We start from the raw sequence: 26,134 nt of genomic DNA on the forward strand, positions 1-26,134 counted from the left end.
AGATGCGCTCTCAGTGAGCCCCGTCTCGTCCTTCGGTTGGTTACCCACTGAAGGAGCTCCTATCTGGAGACTGGGATTTATTGAAGGTGAAAAGTCTCCCACAGGTGCAGTTCCTGGAGAAAAGCCATCTACAGGCTAAGCGCAATGGATTTGAAATCAGACCTATCCGTGTTATTAGATCTTCCAAGAAGTATGCACTTGTTGCAGAATCTGAACACATTTCTATAGTAACTTGACATCATCTCAAAGAACCTTCAAGTCGTGACATATGTAACTTCCAGACAGAAAATAAATGAAGTCAAGACAAAATTTTATAGAAGTTCACAACAGCTGAATTTCTGGAATAAAAACTTAGTATTCAACTGCTCCCTTGCCTCTGAGATAAAAAGGCCTTTACAATCGTGAGGATATATTGGGAACAGTTACAGCTGTGCTACCCTGGGGGAACAAGCTTAAAAGGCAATGAAAACACACTAATCTTCCCAATTTGACAAACTCTAGAAGAATAAAAATGCCTGAAATTGCAAGACAAAGACCACCTCTATCCTTATTAACCAAAATAAAAAAGGTCCCTAGCTATTTCACCTGTACACATATCCACCTGCTAGAAGGCACAGAAAAACAATCAAATCACTCTGGAATGCATTCATGGTGGATTAGATAAATCCTTTTCTCTCTGTCCCATTTCACTGGCACCTAGGTAATGTGACCCTGACTGCATGAGCAACGCCTCACAAATAGAAGCTGCCGGAACATTCAGTACCCATTCAGTATGCCATCCTCCCAGGCCCGATATACCCAATGCCCAGTGTAATTATATACAGCACCATAAACTATGCTGTTATCTCCAGCTACTACTGTGGATAAGTCTCAGTTTCAAAGGGCACTATTGGAGAGAAAAACACAGAATGAAACTTCATAAGTGGAGTGCAAAGTGTCAACTGAAGAGTCTAGGAATGCTTGAATGCCAGGTTAGGAGAGAGAGAAGGGTGGGATAGGGAAAGAGGGAGAGAAAGAGAAAGAGAAATAGCAGTGAAGTTCAAAGAACAGCCAAGGTGGGGAAGTGAGAACTGTGGCTTTTGATTTTTGCTCTCCTAATGCATAGCTAAGAATATGTTAAGGAGTTAGAATTGCATTTTGAAATACATTTCAAATGTATTTCAGTGTGTTTCAAAACACTTCAGAGTTTAGTTACATCTTAAACAAAAATTAATTCCTTATTAAATTCATGATGCTCCCTCCAACCCACAATTTACTCGAATGATTTCTTGTTACATAAAGTTACAGTAAAATCAACTTTTCCTGGAGTAATTCTAAGTCGAGCATGCATCAGTCCACAGTAACTTGAACATCTGTCACCTGCTACATTATGAACAGTCACATCAACTACAACATATTACCATGATATGAAAGAAGAAACACAAAGACAGGAGACAGCATTGTCAATGTCAAAATCATGCGACAGTAACAATAATAAGGAATTTCACTAGTAATGCCAGAGAACTCACAGAACATTCCAGTCCAAAGTACCAGCTGCCCACAGAGCCTGGTGCCATGTGTCAAGCTGGCAGAGGTCGAGAGAGCAATGGTTGTAACAACAAGGTCAGGGTTAGCCGACAGACCCTAATTGGCAAACACTCGCCGGTGTCAGCTGCTGATACTGATGAGCTGTGAAGATGACAAAGCACTGTACAATCACGCCCCCCTTTCTCCTGCCTCCCCAACAACTCTGGACCAGAAATAGAGATGCATCTGTTATTCAAATCGCATCTGAATATATTAACCTATTTCAACCTTAGTGTCGTTCTAAGAAAAATTCTTTGCCTGGAAATGGAGGGAAGCTCTATTTTAAAGGTTATGAAAAGGGCCTAATCTGTTTTGGTTGCAAACGTGTTGTTTAGTCACTAAGCCACGTCCTTCTCTTTTATGACCCCAGGGACTATAGCCCGCCAGGCTCCTCTCTCCGTGGGATTTCCCAGACAAGAATATTGGAGTGGGTTGAAATTTCCTTCTCCAGGGGATCTTCCTGACCCAGGGATCAAATCCACACCTCCTGTATTGCAGGCAAATTCTTTACCACTGAGCCTGCAGGGCATCCCTGGTATGTATGTATATACGAATATGTTCATATGTACATTATATGTATATATCAAATAACTAAGGCTGACAGAAACTCCTCAAATTGAAAGCCTTAAGTACAGCCTCAAATTTACAATAACATCCATATTAAATTGACACTCTCGAGTCAACTCAAGCAATTTTTCTAGGTATCATCTATGTGCCAGGGACGAAGGAAATAAAAATGAAAAGGTCTACTTTTGCTCTCACTTGAATTCACAGCCTTATGAGAAAGGGAAAGTCACTCAGTCACGTCTCTTTGTGACCGCATGAACTATATAGTCCATGGAATTCTCCAGGCCAGAATACTGGAGTGGTTACCCATTCCCTTCTCCAGGGGATCTTCCCAACCTGGGCATCGAATCCAGGTCTCCCATACTGCAGGTGTATTCTTTACCAGCTGAGCCTTATGAGAGAAAGAGGCAAACAGAAAATATTGCACAATGAGGTCACCACTACACTAACCCACCAATGGGAGAAATGCTCTGCATATTCAGAGTTGGGGAGAAGACACTGGCAGTACACAAATTTTTTAAAAAGGATTTATAAGTTAAATATATATATTTTAAGGGCTCCATATAGAGCAGCCTTTAAGAACTGGAATAATTAGCAAGTTATGTAAGGAGAAAATTCACAGAATGAGCAACAGAAATGACAAAAACAAAACAGGAAAAGATATGCAATCTGCCTCCTAATCAGGAAAGTGCAAATGAAGCGCATAATGAAATGTCATTTCCTTCCCAACCAAATTGGCAACACTAGATGCTGCCAGGATGCAGAGGAACAGGTAATGTCACACACAGCTAAAGGCAGAGTAAGGCCACCTTAGAAAGCAGTTTGGTAGCGTCTCAGAACAGGAGACCGTGGGTGCATGCCATGACCAGCGATAGGTGCACAGCCTAAAGAAACTGCCGCACACGGCCCAAGAAATCACGTACCTGAATATTGTATTGATGCTCTCCATTAGAGGAAAACGAGAGTCCAAAAGCCCATAAACTTAAGAATAGATAATTAAGTGTGATGAATGTATCCAATGAAATAGTACAAAGCAATAAAATTAATTCCCTAGAATTATATCAACATAACAATATCCTGAAAATAGACTATTTTGAAAACAAGCAAATTATAAAAAAATAACTTCCATGACATGATTTGTGTGGTATTCAAATAAAACACAAACTAGCTACATATAGATTACAGGTGTATTAGTATAAAGTGCTCATGAAAATCATAAACACTAAACCCAGGACAGTAAACTATCCTGAGAAAAATATGATAGAAAGAGGGAGATAAGAAGTTTCCATTAATGTTTAAAGATCATTATTGCTCTTTGTTATGGATCGGAACTACTGTAAGATACTAACAATAAGCTCCAAAAATGAAACAAATCAGAGGCAAACAAGCAATTGGCTCTGCCTCAAGATAAACGACAGTGAGACTAGAGTGAATAAAATGATAATGAGTCATTGGTGGTGGTGGTGGTTCAGTCACTAAGTCGTGTCCGACTCTTGTGACCCATGGACTGCAGCCTGCCAGGCTCCTCTGTCCATGGGATTCTCCAGGCATTACCTGGCATCAAAAAAAAAAAAAAAAATCTGCCATGGAGAAGTCAAAATGTACTAAAAATTTTTGAGAAAAATATTTTGATCCCAACACCGATTTAGAGGGTCCGCTGCTTTCTGTTCATTGATTGCAACTGAGACTGAACAGTCAGTGTGATCAAATACTCTGTATAATCTGCACAAGCACTAAAGGTGCCCTTTTTCATCTCCTCCAGTGGAAACCCACAAGTGTCTTATGACTATGAAGGCAGCACCTCCCCAGGATCTTGCTCCTCTCTTGCTCCTCTCGAAAATCAGATTGCTTGAAAGCAACTCACTGTCAGGGCAAAATCTTTTTGTGATACTGAACAGTGCTGGATCCCACGGTTAGGGTTAGGCTGAAAGGAAGAGAGAAACTGCATCTGTCTATTGATACCTCCATGCAGCAGTTCGGCAGTGCAGTAAACAAATACTTATTAAGCGCCAACTGTGTTCCCGCCACTGTCATGAGCAAATGGAGGGAAAATTACACATGATCTATTGCTTGCAAGAAGATCCGAGACGGACTCGCAAATAAACAAGAGCACGGAGAGGGATCCATTAGTGCCAGAGGAGACCAGGGGAGGTGGGGAGATAGGTCTGAACAATAAAATAAAATAAAACAGCACTTTGCAGAAGTTTTAAAGGGCACTTCAGGCAGAATCCCAAAGTCATGAATCTTAGGGTTGGAATAGAGTTCATTTAAAACAAGGTCTCTGAGATCAGGGTGAGGAAGACTGGGGGAAAGAGGGCATAAAAGGAGATGAAATAAATGTTCTTTCACCAAGCCTAGTGATGAAATTGCAAGCAGGAATAAATGGTGTGCCTCAGGTAAAAGAGAAAGTGCACAGTACTTTCAGAGTTTCTTTTGGTTCTTTGGATAGATGGTATATCTATCTATCTACATAAATTTTTTTTCAGACAAATATTTATGTATCTATCTATAGGATAGAGAGGTCAGAAATAAAAGCTACCTATTTATGGACAATTAATCTTTGCCAAAAGAAGCAAGAATATACAATGGAGAAAAGACAGATTCTTCAAAAAGTGGTGCTGGGGAAACTAGAGAGCTACATGTAAACGAATGAAATTAGACCATTCATTCAAACCACATGCAAAAATAAATTCAAAATGGATTAAAGATCTAAATGTAAGATACTATAAAACTCCTGGAGGGAAATATAGGCAGAGCATACTGACATAAATCACAGTAATACTTTTTGGATCAATCTCCTAAAACAAAGGAAATAAAAGCAAAAATAAACAAATGGGACCTAATTAAACTTAAAAGCTTTTGCACAGCAAAGAACACCATCAATAAAATGAAAAGAAAACATACTGAATGGGAGAAGATACTTGCAAATGATGTGATCAATAAGGTCTTAATATACAACGTATACACATAACTCACATAACTCATACAACTCAACATCAAATTGAAAAATGGGCAAAAGAACTGAACAGCAATTTCTCCAAAGCGGAAATGCAGATGGTCAACAGGCACATGAAAAAGTACTCAGCATCACTAGTCATTAGGGAAATGCAGATTAAAAGCACAATGAGACATCACCACACACTTACAAGAATGGTTATCCTCAAAAAGAACACAAATAACAAAGTTAGCAAAAGTGTGGAGAAAAGGGGAACCTCATACACTGTTCGTGGAAAAGTAAATAGGTGCACCACTGTGGAGAACAGTATGGCAGTTTCTCAAAAACTAAGAATAAAACTATCATGTGACCCAGCAATTTTACCCCTGGGTATATATCCCCCCCCCAAAAAAAAAACCCAGAAACTAATTTGAAAAGATTCATGCACCTCAATGTTCATAAGCAGCATTATTTACAATAGCTATTTACAATTGTAATTTACAATTACAATAATTGTACAATCATTTACAATGGAAGCAACCTAAACATCATCAACAGATGGATGGATAAAGATGCAGCATACATACTACTCAGCCATAAAAAAAAGAATGAGATTTTGATGTTTGCAGCAATGTGGATAGACTCGCAGAACCTTATGCTACGTGAAATAAGCCAGACAGAGCAAAGCAAATACTGTAAGATATGAGTAACCTGCAGAATCTAACAAATACAACAAACCAGTGAAATAAAAAGGAAGCAGAATCAGATTCACAGATATAGGGAAAAAACCAGTGGTTACCAGTGGAGAGCAGGAAAGGGAAGGGGTAATAGAGGGGTAGGGAGGAAAGGGGGTTATTAGATTATACTAAACCATGTCTGAAGGAAGCAGAATCAGATTCACAGATACAGAGAACAAACCAGTGGTTACCAGTGGAGAGTGGGAAAAGGGAAGGGGCAATATAGGAGTAGAGGGGAAAGGGGGTTATTAGATTATACTAAACCATGTTTGTGAAGCTTTTGATAACTACAAAGCACTATAGAATTTAAAGAATCATTCAATTTAAAAACCTTTTTAAATTAAAAAAAAAGTTTCTGCTGGTTCTCTTAGTAGTTGGTAACTTTTTTTCCTCAGATAAAGATTTATATATATATATATATATAGCTGTAGAGATGATAGATAAATATGTGCTGACTTTCTCAATTGTGTCGAACTCTCTGCAGCCTCATGGACTACAGCCTGCCAGGCTCCTGTGGTCTGTGTGATGGAAGGAAACTTCTAAGAACAGGATACTCTATACCCAATGTCAAGACTTCCCATCCTGTGCTGGGGAGTAGATTCATCCCCACCAGCTTTCTAATCTTCGGTAGAAGTCGACTCCGTACAACAGTGTTGTGCTGGTGGCATTTGAAGGAATGCAGTAAGAGGGGCAACATCTAAGAACCAACACAGAAGGAGGAAGGGTGACAACTAGAGGGATGGTGGAGGATCCGTCAGGGCAGGGAGGGCAGAAGGAGGCTATAGGAATGGAGATTACATGATCAAATACTCATTTCCCATAATATGGGGCAAGGAAAACCAAGGCAGCTTATCTGGAAATTAATGGTGAAGATGACAGTTCAGAGCTGAAGTGCTTTCAAATATTCAAGACATCATAGCTGCTGTCATATGCATGTTATACACACACACACACACACACACACACACATACACACATATGAAAGACTAGATTGATAGTACAAATAACAAATGCTGGAGAGGGTGTGGAGAAATAGAAACCCTTCTGCACTGTTGGTGGGAATGTAAATTGGTGCAGCTGCTGTGGAAAACATTATGGAGGTTCCTTGAAAAAACTAAAAATAGAATTACCATATGATCCACAATCCTACTCCTGGGCATATATCCAGACAAAATTATAATTCAAAAAGATACACAGAACCCTATATTCATAGCAGTGCTACGCACTATAGCCAAGACATGAAACCAACCTAAATGCCCATCAACAGATGAATGGACAAAGAAGAAACAGAACATACATACAATGGAATACTACTCTGCCGTGAAAAAGAACAGAATAATGCCATTTGCCGCAACGTGATGCAACTAGAGATTATCATACTAAGTGAAGTAAGTCAGAAAGAGAAAGACAAATACCATAAAATATTACTTACATGTGGAATCTAAATTATGACACAAATGAACCTAAATATGAAACAGGAACAGACTCATGGACATAGAGCACAGACTTGTGGGAGGGATGGACTGGGAATTTGAGATTAGCAAACGCCAACTATATATTTAGGATGGATAAACACCACAATACTACTGAACAGCACAGGGAAGTTTATTCAATATCCTGTAATAAACCATATTGGAAAAGAATTTGAAAATAATATCTATAACTAGATCACTTTTCTGTACACCAGAAAGTAACACAACATTGATAATCAACTTTATTTCAATTAAATTTTTTTTCACAAATTTCCTAGTAGAAGCATTTACATTTTAACTTTAGTAGTACCCAATATAAAACACAGTAGATGGCAGAAATCATAGTTCTGCACTTACTAAAACACGATTCAGTATACAGTTAAATTTGACCTATCATACAGAGTGAAGTAAGCCAGAAGGAAAAACACCAATACAGTATACTAACGCATATATATGGAATTTAGAAAGATGGTAACAATAACCCTGTGTACGAGACAGCAAAAGAGACACCGATGTATAGATCAGTCTTATGGACTCTGTGGGAGAGGGAGAAGGTGAGAAGATTTGGGAGAATGGCATTGAAACATGTAAAATATCATGTATGAAACGAGATGCCAGTCCAGGTTCGATGCACGATACTGGATGCTTGGGGCTAGAGCACTGGGACGACCCAGAGGGATGGTATGGGGAGGGAGGAGGGAGGAGGGTTCAGGATGGGGAACACATGTATACCTGTGGTGGATTCATTTTGATATTTGGCAAAACTAATACAATTATGTAAAGTTTAAAAATAAAATTTAAAAAAATTTGAATTTTAGATAAACACCAAATAAGCTTTTAATATAATTATGTACCAAAAAATATTTAGAATGAAGAATTTTTTAGTATTAGTATGTTCCAAATAGTGTGTTCAACATACTGAAACTAAAAATGTACCTATCATTTATCTGAAATTCACGTCTATTTGCTAACGTGGCAACACCAGTTCCATCTTTTGTGCCAAGGCCCAAACAAGAGCTAGACATCTCCTTTTGTCTACTAATTATCTGTGTGGTATTTTATAAGCACAATTTTTAGGGAGAAAATAGGGGAAATTGATTACAAGTCTGTTTTCAAGCATTGTTAATCTAATCTGTGAAAGCCTGAAGCAGTAGGTGTCTCAAAGGCTTTGATACAACAAAGAGTCCCCTGCTTGTCAGGAGCAGTAAATGGAACCAGTTGAAATATTTCTGCCAAAATGACAGCAGGTCAGGTGGTCACACAACCTATTCAGAGTCATTATTCCATTTTTCTGTCAGATTGCTGAGTGAAAATGAGAACAACCTGGACCAGGATTGCAGAAAACTGTTAATTTTGACCTGAATGTAAAGCTATTTTCTCATTAATGAAAAAAATGGTTCATAATCCTCAGTAACAGTTGAAATAATCTAACTACATGTCTGGCAATAAAACATATGTCCTGAGTCATGTATTTGGAAGATAAATGCTCTTGACTGAGCTTTGTTCATCTGTTTCTTAAAGCATTTACTTGCTTGCTTGCAGACTTTATAAATGCTCTGCTGAGGTCAGCTGGTGCTCTAAGCTGATGCTGCTATGGGCCCCATTTTTTTTTTAGTACATAAACAGAACACATTTACATTTTCCTCACATTAATAAGACAGTCTTTGACTGCTATAGTTTCATTCACTCAGTCATATCCAACTCTTTGCAACCCCATGGACTGTAGCCCGCCAGGCTCCTCTGTCCATGGAATTCTCCAGGCAAGAACACTGGAGTGGGCTGCCAGGCCCTCCTCCAGGGGATCTTCCCAACCCAGGGAGCAAAACCAGGTCTCCCACAATGCAGGCAGATTCTTTACCATCCGAGCCACCAGGGAAGCCTGACTGCTTTAGAGGGTGTGGTTTTTTAAACATCCTGCCAATTTTAATTTTTTAAGGAAAAGTAGAGTTTGGTATGCTTTTAAAGCAAGACCATCTTGAGTAACTATTTTGAATATTGAACATATTAATACAGTCTACTTTTTATAGGTTCACCAGAAATGGTCTAAATCAGGGGTCTGCAACTAAGGTCTGCAAGACCAATGTGACTTGCCACCTAGGCTAGAAAATGAACTTTTATTGGAATACAACCACACTCAATATTTATACATATTTTTTTTGCTACAGCCACAGGGTTGAGTAGTTACAGCCTTTAAAGCCTGAAATATTGACTCTCTGGTCTTTACACAAAAGACTTGTCAACCTCTGGTCTAAATAAACATTTGCTACCAGGCAAGGGGACCGATCACTCACCTAGAGCTGACTTGGCAGCTTTGATAAGTCAGGCCTTGCATAGTGAAGAGACAAAGTTCAAAACACTGTCAACTTGGAAAAGTCTCCTCAGGCAAGGACAACAAAAATAAACAAATGGGACTACATCAAGCTAAATGCACAGTGAAGGAAGCCAGCAACAGAAAAGACAACTGAATGGGAGAAGATATTTTCAAATGATATATCCAACACGGAGTCGATACAAAAATATATAAAGAACTTACATAACTAATATGAGAAAACCAAATTGTTTAAAATGGGCAAAGGAGCTGAGTAAACATTTCTGCAAAGAAAATATACATATGGCCAATAAGAAAAGTTATTCATCATCACTAATCATCAGGAAAATGCAAACCAAAACCACCCTGAGAAAATGCCTTATCACATGTCAGATGGGCTACTGTCAAAAATACAACAAATAACAAGGACTGGTGAGGATGCGGGGAAAAGGGATCCCTTGTACACTGCTGAAGAAAATGTAAATTGGTTCCATCACTAAGGAAAACAGTATGAAGGGTCTTAAAAAAACTGAAAATAGAACCACCACAATGATCCAGCAATTACACTCATGGGGATTTATCCAAAGGAAACTGAAACACTGATCTGAAAAATACTATTAGAGTTTCAAAACACTAATTCAAAAAATTCATTGCAGCACTACTAACAATAGCCAAGATATGGAAGCAATCGAAGTGTCTGTCAACAAATGAACAGATTAAGAAGACGTGGTATACACACAGAAACACACAGATGATGGAATATTTCTCAGCCATAAAAGAAGAATAAAATCTTGCTATTTGAGATAACATGGATGGACCTGGAGAGTGTTACGCTAACTAAAATAAGTCAGACAGAGAAAAACAAATACTGCATGATGTCACTTATATGTGGAATCGAAACAAACAAAACAGAAACACTCATAGATACAAAGAACAAATTGGTCGTTGCCAGAAAGCAGGGGTTATGGGGGCACGGGTGAAATAAAGAAACTCAAGAGAAGAGAATGTACACATCGGGAATATTGTCAACAATACTGTGTGGTGACAGATAATAGCAGTCTTATCGTCCTGACTATCTCTGTGAAATGCATAAAAACAGCAAATCATTATGTTGTACACCTGAAACTGATAAAATCCTGTATGTTAATTATAACTCAAAAATAAATAATATAAAGAAACATATGGAAAAATAAAAAGAAATCAATCGTGGTGATGATCACACAGGTATGTAGTGCGCTAAAAACCACTGAATTATACACTTGATATGAGTGAATTGTATGGTGTGTGAACTTTATCTCAATAAAGCTCTGTACACACACATATAAACACACACACCACCTGCAAAGGGGCGGCCTCCTCACTCAGCCTAATGCAAAAACCATTTTTAGTGGGTCATTCACCTCTACCTTTCACTCCTGTCAGTGAAACTAGATAGTTATCTAGTTGCTATAAGAATCAAGTTCAGTTCAGTTTGATGTCTTTCTCCTTTTATCTTTTTGAAACTAAAAAAATCCTTTAAAGTTGCCTCTGGCACATCACACCCTCACTGCCCATCAGAAAATACTAGCCAAAATCAATCTTAGAAACATTACCAACCAGTCTCCATCATCAGTTACTACACTTTCGTTTGGGGAATACAGGAGATACATACTTTTCACACAGGGCTGTTTTAGATGAAACTGTTGTATTCAGGCTTTAATCTTGGTGGTGCCTCCAGCACACTATGCAAAATTTATTCTCTGAAGCTTGGGAAAAGCCACGGGGACCATCTATTGGGCTTCTCTCTGTTTCCAGCAAACACTGGCCACAGACACGCCTCACTGCAGAAAATAAATGCCTTACATTGCATTTCTTTTCATGCCATTCCACTGGCAGTGCCCTAGAGATGCTCTCCTCCAGAAAGATGGTCCAGTGGCCTTTCCAAATTTGTTCAGACAAAGCCCAGAGACATCAACTGGGTGAGGACTGGGCAGAGGAAAAGTGTCCACACTTGCCTCTGACTGCACAGTCAGCCCATGATTTTCAGTTAGATTTATGGTTACTGGGGGTGCGACTGGTGGCTTTGGGAAGACCAATGGAAATTATTCTGAAGAGCCTTAGTTTATTCCACCCTAATCCACCCAATGTATCCATTCATCCCAAGCTCATGAGAGCAGAAGAGGACAGGTGACTGCAGAGAGGTAAGTGCTTCCCCAGGGAGGAGTCAGAAATGTATCATCTGATGCTCACCAGAACTGGAGGCTTTAGTAGACTAAATACCTGTGAAGTCATTCACTTTATTATTGAAACATTCTTAACTGGGACACAAATGATATTCTCATTCTATGAAACACTTGTCACCCATTAAAATGAAACCCATTAAAATGGTACTGTGATGATGAAATATTCAAATCCACTCTTTCAACTGTAGTGAAATGAAGGGCAAATTCAAGTCATGGATTGGCTTTGAGGACTGACGCTTGGAGCGATTAACTGGCAGACTCTAGGCTCGGAGTTATTGGGAAAATTCCCTTACTGGCCTGGGAGACCAGGAAGCCCTCAGGAATGAAAAAGGAAGGAGCTCTTTGTGAGATGTCTCTGAAGTGATAACTTGCCTCCTGACTATGGACCCATATCAGTTAGTTCAGTCGCTCAGTCACGTCTGACCCTTTATGACCCCGTGGACTGCAGCACACCAGGTTTCCCTGTCCATCACCAACTCCTAGAGCCCACCCAAACTCATGGCCATCAATTCAGTGATGCCATCCAACCATCTCATCCTCTGTCGTCCCCTTCTCCTCCTGTCCCCAATCCCTCCCAGCATCAGGATCTTTTCCAATGAGTCAGTTCTTCGCAACAGGTGGCCAAAGTATTGGAGTTTCAGCTTCAGTATCAGTCCTTCCAATGAATATTCAGGACTGATTTCCTTTAGATCCTGGTTTGATCTCCTTGCAGTTCAAGGGACTCTCAAGAGTCTTCTCCAACACCATAGTTCAAAAGCATCAATTCTTCAGCACTCAGCTTTCTTTATAGTCGACCCATATCAGTAGTGGTCCAAAAAAAAAAAAAAAAAATGCCCCTTTTACTTTTTAAAATATGTCAAGTCTGGAAGCATCATGGAGTCTTTCAATAGTTACTAACAAAAATCACTAATATGTATCAGATAAATGGTATGCGGCAGAGATTTTCAACATTTAGCAGACATGATAGAAATCCTATTTATAATAATGACATACTTAAAAGCTACTTGAAAGAATTTGATCATAAATAAGGCCCTACTGTACAGCACAGGGAACTCTATTAACACTGTGTGATAAGCCACGTGCATATGCACACAGCCACTCAGTCCTGTCCGACTCTTCGCGACCCCGTGGACTGTAGCCCACCAGGCTCCTCTGTCCACGGGGATTCTCCAGGCAAGAATACTGGAGTGGGTTGCCATGCCCTCCCCCAGGGGATCTTCCCAACCCAGGGACTGAACCCAGGTCTCCCAAATGGCAGGCAAATTCTTTACCGTCTGAGCCACCAGGGAAGCGTGATAAACCATAATGAAGAAGAATATACAAAAGAATGTACTGATATACATATTTATGTATAACTGAATCACTTTGCTGTATAGCAGAAATTAGCACAACATTGTAAATCAACTATAGTTCAATATAAATAAATAAATATGTGATCCAACTGGTAAAAGATCTGATGTTGCTCTTAAAATTCAACAAACCAATCACAAATCTATCTCCACACAGTAGACAAAAACAAGGACAAATAAGCATAAATCGCCTTGAATAAACATTCAGTAAGAGATACACAAGCATCTCTCTGATTATTATTCAGGGACTTAGGAAAATCTTTTTTCTCAAATGAAAACAGCAGCTGTGCTTTTGCAAATAAAGAAGTCAGAAATCTTGAAATTTATGAGCAAATTAATGCATTTCTGTCTATAATAATAATTTCCATGTATCAGCTGCTCTCCGTGTACCAGGCGTTTTCCATGTAGTGTTTCTCCATCCTCACAGCCTGAAGGCCCCCTATGATTTCAGACAAGGAAACTGAACACTCGCCTCCAGCAGCGTAGCTAACACGTGACACACTGAGGCTTTGTTGTGCTGCTCTGGTTCCCCAGTAGATGGAAGTTTCTAGTTCTAAGACGGGAACAAAGAGACACACCCATTCATTTGCATAAATTAGGGTAAACCCATTTCTTTCTCCAGGGGATCTTCCTGATCCAGGGATCCAACCTGAGTCTCCTGCCTTGCAGACAGGCGCTTTACCATCTGAGCCACCAGGGAAGCCCAAGGCTTCTTTCAGTTAGGGACCAACCTCAACCCAGTATATAAAAAGTATTCATCTTTCAGGACGACAGCTTAACTAAGGTACCTCCACTGTGATCAACAGCTGTTTGTTTTTGAAAGTGAGATCATGAAAGCTAACAGGAAAGCAATGTGACTTTAGGCCCTACTGTACAGCACAGGGAACTATAGTGAATATCCTCTGATAAATCATGATGGGAAAGAACATTAAAAAGAATGTTTATATATGTATGACTAAATCACTATTCTGTACAGCAGAAATTAGCACAGCATTGTCAATCAACTAGACTTCAATTTTTTTTTTTTTTTTTAATGTGGCTTTAATTTCCCTTTTCAGGGAATTCCCTGGCAGTCCAGTGGTTAAAACTCCACACTTACACTGCAGAGGGCACAGGTTCTATCCTTGGTCAGGGAACTAAGATCCTGAACACCAAGTGGCAAAAAAAAAAAAAAAAAAGATTTCTATTTTCCTCTGGAAAGAAAATCAGTCCTCGGCCGTTCACCTCCCAGAGCTGGTCTGGAGTCCTGCCATGATTAGTGGCAGAAGTCTCCCATCCCCATTCAATTCACAGGTCTGCAAAGTGCCAGCAGTTTCCAGAGTGAACCATTCGGTTCACTATAAAATCAATTACCTTATCCCATCTATAGAGCAGGTACATTCTGGCAGCTGTTTGTCTATCGTGCCTTGAAAAAAATAACCATAAGATAATGAAGTTGGTGGAATTTCTACTTTAAAACTCTTGGAAAACATGACTTAAGAAAGTACGGCTCAAAAGCAAAAGAAATGACTGAAGGAGAAACTGAAGACAGAGTAAGCTTAGTCTGGTTAAACACACATGAATGCTAGGCTATTTATGACCAACTTATAAAAAATTTTATTATAAATTATGGAGTTAATATGTAACAGCAAACCTGAAAATGGGCAATGAAATGTAAGTTTTAAGTGAGCCTGGGTTGCACCTCTATTTAGCTGTGATTATGCTACTAGGGAATCTGTTAGAAACGCAAATTCTCAGGCCCTACCCCAGATGTGCTAAATCAGAAACTCTGGAGATGGGACTGAGCAATCTATGTTTTAGGAAATTCAAAAATTTGAGAACCACTATTCTAAGGCCCATGAACTCAGTGTTCTCATGTACAAGAATTGACTAAACATACACTTGGACTGCAAGGAGATCAAACCAGTCAATCCTAAAGGAAATCAGTCCTGAATATTTGTTGGAAGGACAAATACTGAAGCTGAAACTCCAGTACTTTGGCCACCTGATGCGAAGAACTGACTCATTGGAAAAGATCCTGATGCAGGACAAGATTGAAGGCAGGAGGAGAAGGGGACGACAGAGGATGAGATGGTTGGATGGCATCACTGACTCGATGGACATGAGTTTGAGCAAGCTCTGGGATTTGGTGATAGACAGGGAAGCCTGGCATGCTGCAGTCCATGGACACAGTTCACAAAGAATCAGACATGACTGAGTGACTGAACTGACTGACTGATACCCTTAGGGCTAACCAAAGGAAAAGTGAACCACAGTAATCTTCAATTTATAGAAATGAAAAGTTTACTTTCAAACTATTTTGGTTTTCTATAAGAACATAGCAAAATGAACTAAAATGCTCAGCCCAACCCACAAAACTAATTGAACTTCTAAAATTAGAACTCTCATACTAAAAATGCAATTTAATAGGCATTGTAACGGAATGTCCTTCCAGAAGTAACTATGGAAAATTGAAAGCTGATACATGAGAGAGGTCAAGGAAGGAGAAAAGGTTCTCCCAACCCCTCTCCCCCAAGGCTCCCACCCCCACTTCTGTGCCAACTCCACTGGAAGAGAAGGACAGCGTTTGAAAACGGAGCAGAGACGGAGTTCCCCCGCCAGAAGGCAGTGAGTGATGACTACTGCATTGGACCTCTGACAACATGTGGCAAGGCTGAGGGATGAATGGCAAAAATCTCCAGAGATGTCAAGGCCTGCTGACAGAGATGTCAAGGCCTGCTGACAGAGATGTCAGTCCCCTGCTGCTGCTGCTAAGTCGCTTCAGTCGTGTCCAACTCTGTGCAACCCCATAGACGGCAGCCCACCAGGCTCCCCCATCTCTGGGATTCTCCAGGCAAGAACACTGGAGTGGGTTGCCATTTCCTTCTCCAATGCATGAAAGTGAAAAGTGAAAGTGAAGTCCCCTAGAAGCTGGAAAAAAGTCAACAGCAGCCCCTGAGACAAAAGAAAAAGGAATGCTTAGAAAGAGTTTATTTGCATCCAAGAGCTGTTTGTTACCAGGCATTTGAAAGCAGAAACAATGAAATCAATCACTAGATACACTTACACAAACCAGTCACAGAGGAGAGGAGAGCTAGAGTACTTCTGATGACAGATTCAGACAAGACTTTGTTCTTGCTCCACATAAAACTCCCCAAAAGGTATCACAGAGGTATCTCAATGTAAATCACAGGATGCTTCAAGCAACAGAATGCTGGGAAACTCTGAAACCTGGTTACTAACCAATGGACACCACCATCAGCAGTGCATCATCTCACTTGGCATGTGCAGAGTCTAAGGAGCCAGAATTAGCTTCATGCTGAAGCAGAAAAGACGGATGCCTAAATCATGGGATTTGAAGTCCAACATGAAGGTCTGTCTACCCCCAAATTATAACATATAGCTCAAGAGGTCAGGTTTTTTTTTAAACTTATATCCATATTAATGTTATCTACAAAGAAGTTATTAATACCTAAGTGTTTCTGCCATTCCTCAAAGGATCTTTGAAATCTCTCTCAGCGTTAACTTAAAAACTAATTTAAGAAAAATGGTTTCGCTGCCTTAAATTTACACCCTTTTTCTTTTAATCCTAAACAGTTTATCTCATCATGACTTTTGACTTTTTCTTAAAATCTGCTATTGAAGGATAATGATGTATCATGGACTCAGAAGATTAGGACTCTGTCTATGAAGAAAACTAAGCTTCCCCAGGAAGCTTTTGATATTATAAATAGTTTGCAAATGTTTTTATAGCCTACGGAAGAGACAACTTTGATAGAGAATGCATCCATGCATATTTGATTTTGTCTTGTTTGTTAAACCATATACCACTATTACAGGAAAGTATATACCCCCATAAAAGAGGACCATACACTACTTGAATTTCCATTATTATTTTTTGCAAGCCATTTCTCTCTCCCTGAAGGTCTTATTTTAAAATGCAAACACCTAGGAAAGAAGTAATGCATCATCACCTACAATTTATAGCAGTGGAATATATATTTTGTTTGCATTAATCCTTAAGTGAAATTTAATATTTTCTTCAATTATGAATACAATCAATCACTGTAGAATTAGCACTATAACTTTAATTCCTAAAGAAATCAATATTTTTATATCACATTACAAAATAACATTACAGATATAGCAAAATATCACCGATTACTACTTGAAGTTATAAGAGTTATTAGACCTATCTCCAAATCTTGCTATTTAATGAACGAAGCACATATTACCACATCACAATTTTAAAAAATATTCTGATGCCTGTATTTCAATATAAGTGGTTTCCTTTGTTATATGTATTTTATAGCAGGCATGTAAAAATCATATGCTAAGAAGGGAACCATCAACTTCCAAGACTGAAAAGAGGTGGCTCAAAAAATGTTACATAATGAGCTCATTTATTACATATATTTTTAAATTAAATTGTAGTTGATTTACAATGTTATGTTCGTTTCTGTTGTATGGCTAAGTGACTCAGTTATACATATACATATAGTCTTTTTCATATTCTTTTCCATACTGGTTTATCCCAGGGTATTGAATATTGTTTCCTGCGCTGTAGAGTAGGACCTCATTGTCCATTCATTCTAAATATACTACTCAATTCAGTTCAGTTCAGTCGCTTAGTCATGTCCGACTCTTTGCAACCCCATGGACTGCAGCACACCAGGGCCTCCCTGTCCATCACCAACTCCCAGAGCTTACTCAAACTCATGTCCATTGACATGATATTATCTGCTAATCCCAAATTCCCAAATCATCCCTCCACAACTCTCCCTCCCTCTTGGCAACCACTCTTATGTCTGTTTTCTGAGTCTATTTTCTTTTTGACCATGGCAGCAAAAGATTACAGGATACCATAATAGCTGTTGGAAAGAGTTCCTCAAGGTTAGAAGGCAAATTTCATGTGTAATAAACTCGGCACACCTTGCCTTTTCCAGAAACAAAAGCAGGAACATAGTCCTCTTAAAGGCACATTAATTACTCAAGCTGTGAGCTTGGAAATCATGAGTTGGATGCACCTACTCAGCTTCCCAGCTGGCTCAGTGGTAAAGAATCTGCCTGGCCAATGCAGGAGACACAGATTGGATCCCTGGATCTGGAAGACACCCTGCAGAAGAAAATGACAACCCGCTCTAGTATTCTTGCCTGGGAAATGCCATGGACAGAGGAGCCTGGCGGGCTACTGTCCATGGGGTCTCAAAGACTCAGACATGACTTAGCAACTGAGCATGCCTGCACTCTGCCTCTACAACCAAAACATCAGCAGAGAATCTCTGGGTAAAGCAGTCCAGTTTAACAGTTTACTATTATACAGGATGTCAACCATGGAGCAGGTAGGGAAAGAAAGAATGGAAAATCTGACATTATATCAAGCCGAGCTAGTCCCAGCATGATGTTAAGTAGCTGAGAAAATTGAAGGAGAAACAACAAAGCAGTGAATGAGGCAGGAAGCTTAGTCAGGAGATGAGCTGGACAGCTCTCCAGGGAAAACAGTTGAGTCGTGCGTGGGTGTCACAAATGGTCCATTCCTTAACGCTTAGCACTGAAAAGTAAAAGCAATCATTTCATGTGGTCTACCTGGGAAGGGGGCAGAGAGAGAGAACTAGAACAAAATGAATAACTATGGAGGACACATTGGCACAAGATGAAAAAAGCTTAGCAGAGGGGGAAACAAAGCGTGTTGAATAAGTCAACTTTGAACTTGACCACTTCATATTTTTTCACAAGTTTGCACAGAACCTTATTGTTCAAACACTAGGTTGTGGAGGTCGTTTAGTCGCTAACTCATGTCTGGTTCTTTTGAGACCCCATGGACTGTAGCCCTCCAGGTTCCTCTGTCCATGGGATTTCCCAGGCACGAATACTGGAATGGGTTGACACTTCCTTCTCCAGGAGATCTTCCCAACCGAGGGATCAAACCCACGTCTTCTGCATTGGCAGGCGGGTCTTTAACCACTAAGCAAGAAATATGATATAGTTTAATCTCCAGTTGTGATTTAGTCCATTATGTTTGAATTAAAAATACAGCTGACTTGAGTCTTTTTTAAAGATATTTTCGAAATAATTTTGGAATTAACAGCATTATTTTCATCATCACACAATTGTTAAGGTCTCTACCTGAATGTTTATGTAAATATATCTGTACTATTTGCTATCTGTAAACATCTCAACAAGAAAGATTAAATTACTTAATTGAGAAGCAAAGAATAATATTCATTGAATAATGTTGAAATCGTCTCAAGAAGAAACAAATATATCTCCTCTTTCTAATAAGCAAATAAAGTGGTATAAAAATATAAATAAAATGAATGAAACTGTGACCTCTGGGCTCAGACCTGGAGACACAAGGAGAATTCTTAGGATGCCTGGAAGACAATAAATGTGAAGTAGCCTATCCAGTGTGTGTGTGTATTAATCAGGGCAATGAAAACGGCTGGGGTAGCATACACCACTGACATCTGTAGGTGAAGGAAGGATGTAGAGGACATCTGTCATATTGTCCTCTTCCCTGTGATGCTTCCTCACCGCCAATCACATCTTCCACCTTAACTACTCTGGGAGTTGACATGGTCCATCTACCTGGCAATGCACAGGAGGCACACACCTGACCACACTTAATCCCTGATTTTCAATCTTGGCTTTGATATGTGAGTCAATAAAACATTGTTTCAACCTAAACTATATAAAAGTTTGATTTGTATCACTTATCCAGTTCTAATGAAAATCATGAAGATAGTTAATGTTTCATGGCTTCCTGGGTTTTCTCAGTCTCCGCCTACAGTGTTCAAGGTATAGGCTGTGTACAGAAAAGCTTTTAACTTCGTGACTTGAATATTAAAAGCATAGAACTCACTGTGGGCAATTAGCCCTCTAACCTAAAAGAATCTCAAAATGCTGATGGCTTGTTTAGAAGAGAACAGTAAAACTTAGCCTGAACTTGGAAAAAGTGATCAAACCTAATTCTAGAGAATGAATTGAAATGAGCTGATGATTTTAAAGAAGGACAGATTTTTGAAATCCCGAAGATGGTGGAGGAGCAGGTGGACATGGAGTACATCTCTCTCCATGGATACATCAGGAATATACCTTCAGACACAGAAATACATGCAGTACACCATCTGAGAATGGACAGAAGCACCTGACTAGTGGAAAAGAAAATATAAAACCATGCAAAACTAACTGCCCTCAGTGGGTGGGGGAACTAAAGCAGGGGTCTGATCCCCACAGAGGGGCCATTGCCTGAGTCAGTAAGTAAGTGTTAGTCACTCAGTCCTGACCAACTCTTTGCTACCCCAAGAATACTGGAGTGGGTTGCCATTTCCTTCTCCAGGGGATCTCGCCAACCCAGGGATCGAACCTGGGTCTCCTGCACTGCAGGCAGATTCTTTACCCACTGAACTACAAGAAAGCCTGTGTCTGCCTAAATGGAATGAGAATCAGACAGTCCTTGCCACAGCCATACATACCCTGGACAGGGACAAGGGTCCCCTGGAAGGTGCAGTGGCTGGAAGCTGGAGCTTAGGGATTGTGGAGCAATCCCAGGGTGAGGGCTGCTGTTGACTGTGGAGAGACTGATCGAGGGGATGTGAGGGAGGGGACTGTGGTGGGAAATGCCTGTGGAGGAAAGCCAGGCAACCATGGAAGCAAGATGATACTGCTGAGTCATGTGTAGCAGGTGGAGCCATCAGCATAGCCTCTCTCTCCCCACACGCCAGCACCAGCAGCTGAACAATAAAGATGCTGGCCCAGCAAACGCCTGACGCACTGAACTACAGAGCAGGGCCCCTCCCAGGGTGCCCCTTTAAGTGCTGGACTTGCCCATCTACAGAGCAGGACCCCACCCAGGGTGCCCCTCTATGCACCTGTCACGCAGAACAACAGAGAAGGATCCCAGTCAAGAGAGCCCTCTAAGTGCCCAAATGGGCAGAGTTATGGAGAAAAATAGGTCAAAAAGGCCTTCTGATCACCAGCTACAAGAGGCTCAAAAGAAGACTCTCCTAGGGCCATAACTCCTGTGGCGAAGGCAGTCCATGTCCCTGCACACTTGACACCACCAGGGTCCCCACAAGCCAAGCAGCTGTGCCACCTACATGCTCAACTCTCACAGGGAAAAGTGGCCACAGGCAAAAAAAGTCTTGCATCTACACGCACAGGGTTGCTTCAGTCGTGTCCAACTCTTCGCGACCCTATAGACTGTGGCTGTCAGGGAGGAGGATTCTCCAGCTAAGAACACTGGAGTGTATTGGCCAATACTGGTTGCCATACCCTTCTACTACTACTACTACTACTAAGTCGCTTCAGTTGTGTCTGACTCTGCGACCCCATAGACGGCAGCCCACCAGGCCCCGTCGTCCCTGGGATTTTCCAGGCAAGAACACTGGAGTGGGTTGCCATTTCCTTCTCAATGCATGAAAGTGAAAAGTGAAAGTGAAGTCACTCAGTCGTGTCTGACTCTTCACAACCCCATGGACTGCAGCCCACCAGGCTCCTCCATCCATGGGACTTTTCAGGCAAGAGTACTGGAGTGGGGTGCCATTGCCTTCTCCGCCATACCCTTCTAGAACACTATATTTCCTGCTGCCCTAGCCGCCCACTCCCCTGAGTACCTGGTGCTGCCAGAACCCCTGCAACTCAAGCAGCTGCACCACCTCCACACCTGGCCCTCACAGGAGCAAACCCGAGTCCTCCAGAGAAGCCTCAGGAGCAAACCCCAGTGGATGACCCACATGCAGAGGGTCGTCTAGAAATAAAACCACAATTGAAACCCAGGGGCATTGTGGCTAAGGAAGAAGACCCAAAACCTTCCCACCAGGTGTACAAATTGCAGATTAAATCCACACGGTCAACTAGGCAGACTCTGTCTATGGAATATATAAAGACATTGAGAGCTCCCACAAAAGAAAACACACTAGTTCTGATAGCTGTGGACATTGGAGGCAAGAACACACAGGAGTAGGACCAGATTAGAATCTGAGCAGCCCCCATGGCAGGCCCAGAGATCAGTCCAGTGTTGGAGGGTGTCCTAGGGAGGTGAGGTGGACTGTGACTCCCAGTGAGGGAAAGGACTCTGACAGCAGTGACTGAAGAAAAACACATTATTCTTGTGTTTTCACTTGTTCTGTAGATTCTTTTGGATTTTTTCTTTCCTTTCCCCCCCCTCTGTTGTAGTTGTCGATTTGGTACTGCTAAGCTGCTAAGCCGCTTCAGTCGTGTCCGACTCTGTGCGACCCCACAGACAGCAGCCCACCAGGCTCCCCCATCCCCGGGACTCTCCAGGCAAGAACACCGGAGTGGGTTGCCATTTCCTTCTCCAATGCATGAAAGCGAAAAGTCAAAGTGAAGTCGCTCAGTCGTGTCCGACTCCCAGCGACCCCATGGATTGCAGCCCACCAGGCTCCTCCATCCATGGGATTCTCCAGCCAAGAGTACTGGAGTGGGTGCAAACCTAATTAAGCTTTTGAGCTTTTTTTTTTCCTCAGTCACATTTTTCATCATTGTCATTAATCTCTGCCTCTACACTGGGCTTTTGCAGTTCTGTGGAGTTTTCCTTTTTCTTTTCTCTTTTAATTTTAATTTTTTAAACCTATTATTATTTTTTATACATTTCCTCCTTTGTTTGCTTTTGCTACTATCTTTTCCCCTTGCAGCTAATCTTTAATGTATATAAATCTTCTTTATCTGCCTCTATTTAACTTTGCATATCTATTCTCTCTTTTCTTTTCTTTCTTTCCTTTCCTTTCAACATATTTGTTAGTTTTACTTCCACTGCTTTATTCCCCAGTTGGCACCTTGCTTTAGGTTGTTTTCCAATTTGTGCTTTAGTTAGCTTTGTTCTTAACTGACAGGTATTATTTTGGTTTCCTTTGTTCGCCGGATAGGTCTATTATACTTTACTTTTGTTGGACTATTTTGATTTTGCTTATGGATGTATATGTATATGTGTATATTCAGTCACACTTTTTATTGTTGTTATAAACCTCTGCCTCTATGTTGGGCTTTTGCAGTTCTATGGAGTTTACTTTTTTTTTTTCTCTTTCTTTAATTTTAATTTTTAATTTCTTAATCCTATTATGATTTTTTCTACATTTATTCCTTTGTTTGCCTTTCCTACTGTTCTTTTCCCCTTACAGTTAATCTTTAATGTATATAAATCTTCTCCATCTACCTCTATTTAACTTTGCATATCCTTTCTTTCTTTTCCTCTCAATATATTTGTTAGTTTTGTTTTCATTGCTTTATTCCCCACTTGGCACCTTGCTTTAGTTTTTTTTCTCCTGTTTGTGCTTTAGTTAGTTTTGTTCTTAACTGGTGAATATAATTTTTTATTTCCTTTGTTTGCTGGGTCAATGTACTGTACTCTATTTTTGTTGGACTGTCTTGACTTTGCTTATGGATGTATATGTATATGTGTATATTCCATTATTTTGATTATTATTTGCCTGATTTTATAACTGCCATTTGTCTGGGGTTCATCTTTGATTTCTCATTTTTGAATATTTGTTTGAATCTCACTTAATGCCATAACAAACTACTTGTGGAATCTTCATTCCTGACTAGAGATCAAATCCTGAGCTTTTGGAGTGGGAGCACTGACTCCAAGACCCTAGACTACCAGAGAACCAACACTAGGGGGTATCAAATAGTGAGAACTCACACAAAGGAAACCACTAGAATACAAGACCCAGCACCACCCAACCATGAGTAGCAGCCTGTGCAGGACGCCTCATCTAAACAACAAACAAAACAAAAATACAAACCCAATCATCAGCAGACAGGATCACCACCTCACTCAGTCTTGCCCATCCCAAGAAAAACAAACAAACAAACAAAAACTCAGCACAAATCTCACACAAACCACTGGACCAACCTTAGGAGGGCAGAAACCAAAAGAAATTGAGAATTCAACCTTGAAGCCTGGGATAAGGAGACCTCAAACACAATAAGTTAAAAAAAATAATGAAAAGGCAGAGAAATACTACACAAATGAAGGAACAAATTAGAAAGAAACACAGAAGTCCAAATAAATGAAGAGGAAATAGGCAAAATACTTGAAAAAGAGTTCAGAACAATGATAGTATAGATGATCAAAAACCTTGAAAACAAAATAGATAAAATGCAAGAATCAATTAACAAAGACCTAGAAGAATTGAAGAATAAACATTCAGAGACAAAAAACACAATTACTGAAATTAAAAATACTCTAGAAGGAAATCAATAGCAGAATATCTGAAGCAGAAGAACGAATCAGTGAGCTGGAATATAGAACAGGATAAAGTAAAAAGAATAGTCTCAGAGACCTCTGGGATAATATCAAATGCACTAACATTCAAATTATAGGGGTCCCAGAAGAAGAGGAAAAGAAAGAGAGATTCTTTTTTTTTTTTTTTTGAAGATATTACAGTAGAAAATTTCCCCAACATGGAAAAGGAGATAGTCAGTCAAGTCCAAGGGGTGCAAAGAGTCCCAGACCAGATAAACCCAAGGAGAAACACGCCAAGACACATACTAATCAAACTAACAAAGACTAAACACAAAGAAAGAATATTAAAAGCAGCAAGGGAAAAGAAACAAGTAACATACAAGGGAAACCTCATACGATTAACAGCTGATCTTTCAGCAGAAAGTCTGCAGGCCAGAAGGGAATGACAGGATATATTCAAATTACTGAAAGGGAAAAATCTACAACCAAGATTATTGTACTCAGCAAGGATATCACTCAAAATTGATGGAGAAATCAAAAGCTCTTCAGACAAGCAAAAGTTAAGAGAATTCAGTACCACCAAACCAGCTTTACAACAAATGTTAAAGGGACTTACATAGTAAAGAAATACAAGAGAAGGAAAAAGATCTACAAAATCAACCCCAACAATTAAGAAAATGGCAATAGGAACATATATATCAATAATTACTTTAAATGTAAATAGATTATAGGTGCCAACCAAAAGACAGACTGAATGGATAAAAAAACAAGACCCATATATATGCTGTCTACAAGAAACCCACTTCAGACTTAAAGACACATACAGACTGAAAATGAGAGGATGGAAAAATACATTCCATGCCCATGGGAAGCAAAAGAAAGCTGTTGTAGCAATCCTCATATCAGACAAAATAGACCTTTAAATAAAGAAGATTACAAGAGATAAGGAAGGACACTACATAATGATCAAGGGATCCATCCAAGAGGAAGACATAACGATTGTAAACATCTATGCACCCAACACAGGAGCACCTCAATACATATGACAAACACTAACAGACATAACAGGAGGAATTGACAGTAACACAATAATCATAGGAGACTTTAACACCCCACTCACACCAATGGACAGATCATTAAAACAGAAAATTAAAACAGAAAATCTTAAATGATGCATTAGTTTAGATGGATCTCATTGATATCTTCAGGACATTCCGTCCAAATGCAGAAGAATACACCTTCTTCTCAAGTGCACATGGAATGTTCTCCAGGATAGACCACATCTTGGGTCACAAATCAAACCTCAGTAAATTTAAGAAAATTGAAATAGTATCAAGCATCTTCTCTGACCACAATGCTATGAGACTAGATATCAATTACAAGAAAAAAACTGTAAGAAACACAAAAGCATGGAAATTAAACAATACGTTTCTAAATAACCAACAGGTTACTGAAGAAATCAAAAGGGAAATCAAAAAATTTCTAGAAACAAATGACAGTGAAAACACGACAACTCAAAACCTATGGGATGCAGCAAAAGCAGTTCTAAGAGGGAAGTTTATAGCAACACAATCCTACCTCAAGAAACAGGAAAAATATCAAATAGACAACCTAACTTTACAGCTAAAACAACAGGAAGAACAACAACAATAAAAAAAAAATTAGCAGAAGGAAAGAAACCATAAAGATCCAAGCAGAAATAAAAGAAATGAAAGAAACAACAGTAAAGATTAATAAAAGTAAAAGCTGGTTCTTTGAGAAGATAAACAAAATTGACAAACCTTTGGTCA

At 39.8% G+C, this 26,134-nt stretch overlaps 1 protein-coding gene across 5 annotated transcripts in view; it reads right to left on the reverse strand.

Annotated features, from left to right (window-relative positions):
* The window catches only part of MLIP (muscular LMNA interacting protein), a 295,087-nt gene that overhangs the window by 190,114 nt on the left and 78,839 nt on the right, over window positions 1-26,134 (reverse strand). Inside the window, exon 1 of one of the 5 annotated variants that reach the window (XM_027524175.1) lies at window positions 1,509-1,879. The exons of 3 other annotated variants lie outside the window; for them this stretch is intronic. In XM_027524175.1, the coding sequence (XP_027379976.1) occupies window positions 1,509-1,556 (48 nt within the window). In that variant the 5' untranslated portion in view covers window positions 1,557-1,879. Of the gene's footprint in view, window positions 1-1,508; window positions 1,880-26,134 lie in introns of those variants that run through there. One more of the 5 variants, XM_027524169.1, reaches the window with a different exon arrangement.

This window comes from Bos indicus x Bos taurus, chromosome 23 (genome assembly GCF_003369695.1).
Source record: "Bos indicus x Bos taurus breed Angus x Brahman F1 hybrid chromosome 23, Bos_hybrid_MaternalHap_v2.0, whole genome shotgun sequence".
Classification (NCBI taxonomy): Eukaryota; Metazoa; Chordata; class Mammalia; order Artiodactyla; family Bovidae; genus Bos; species Bos indicus x Bos taurus.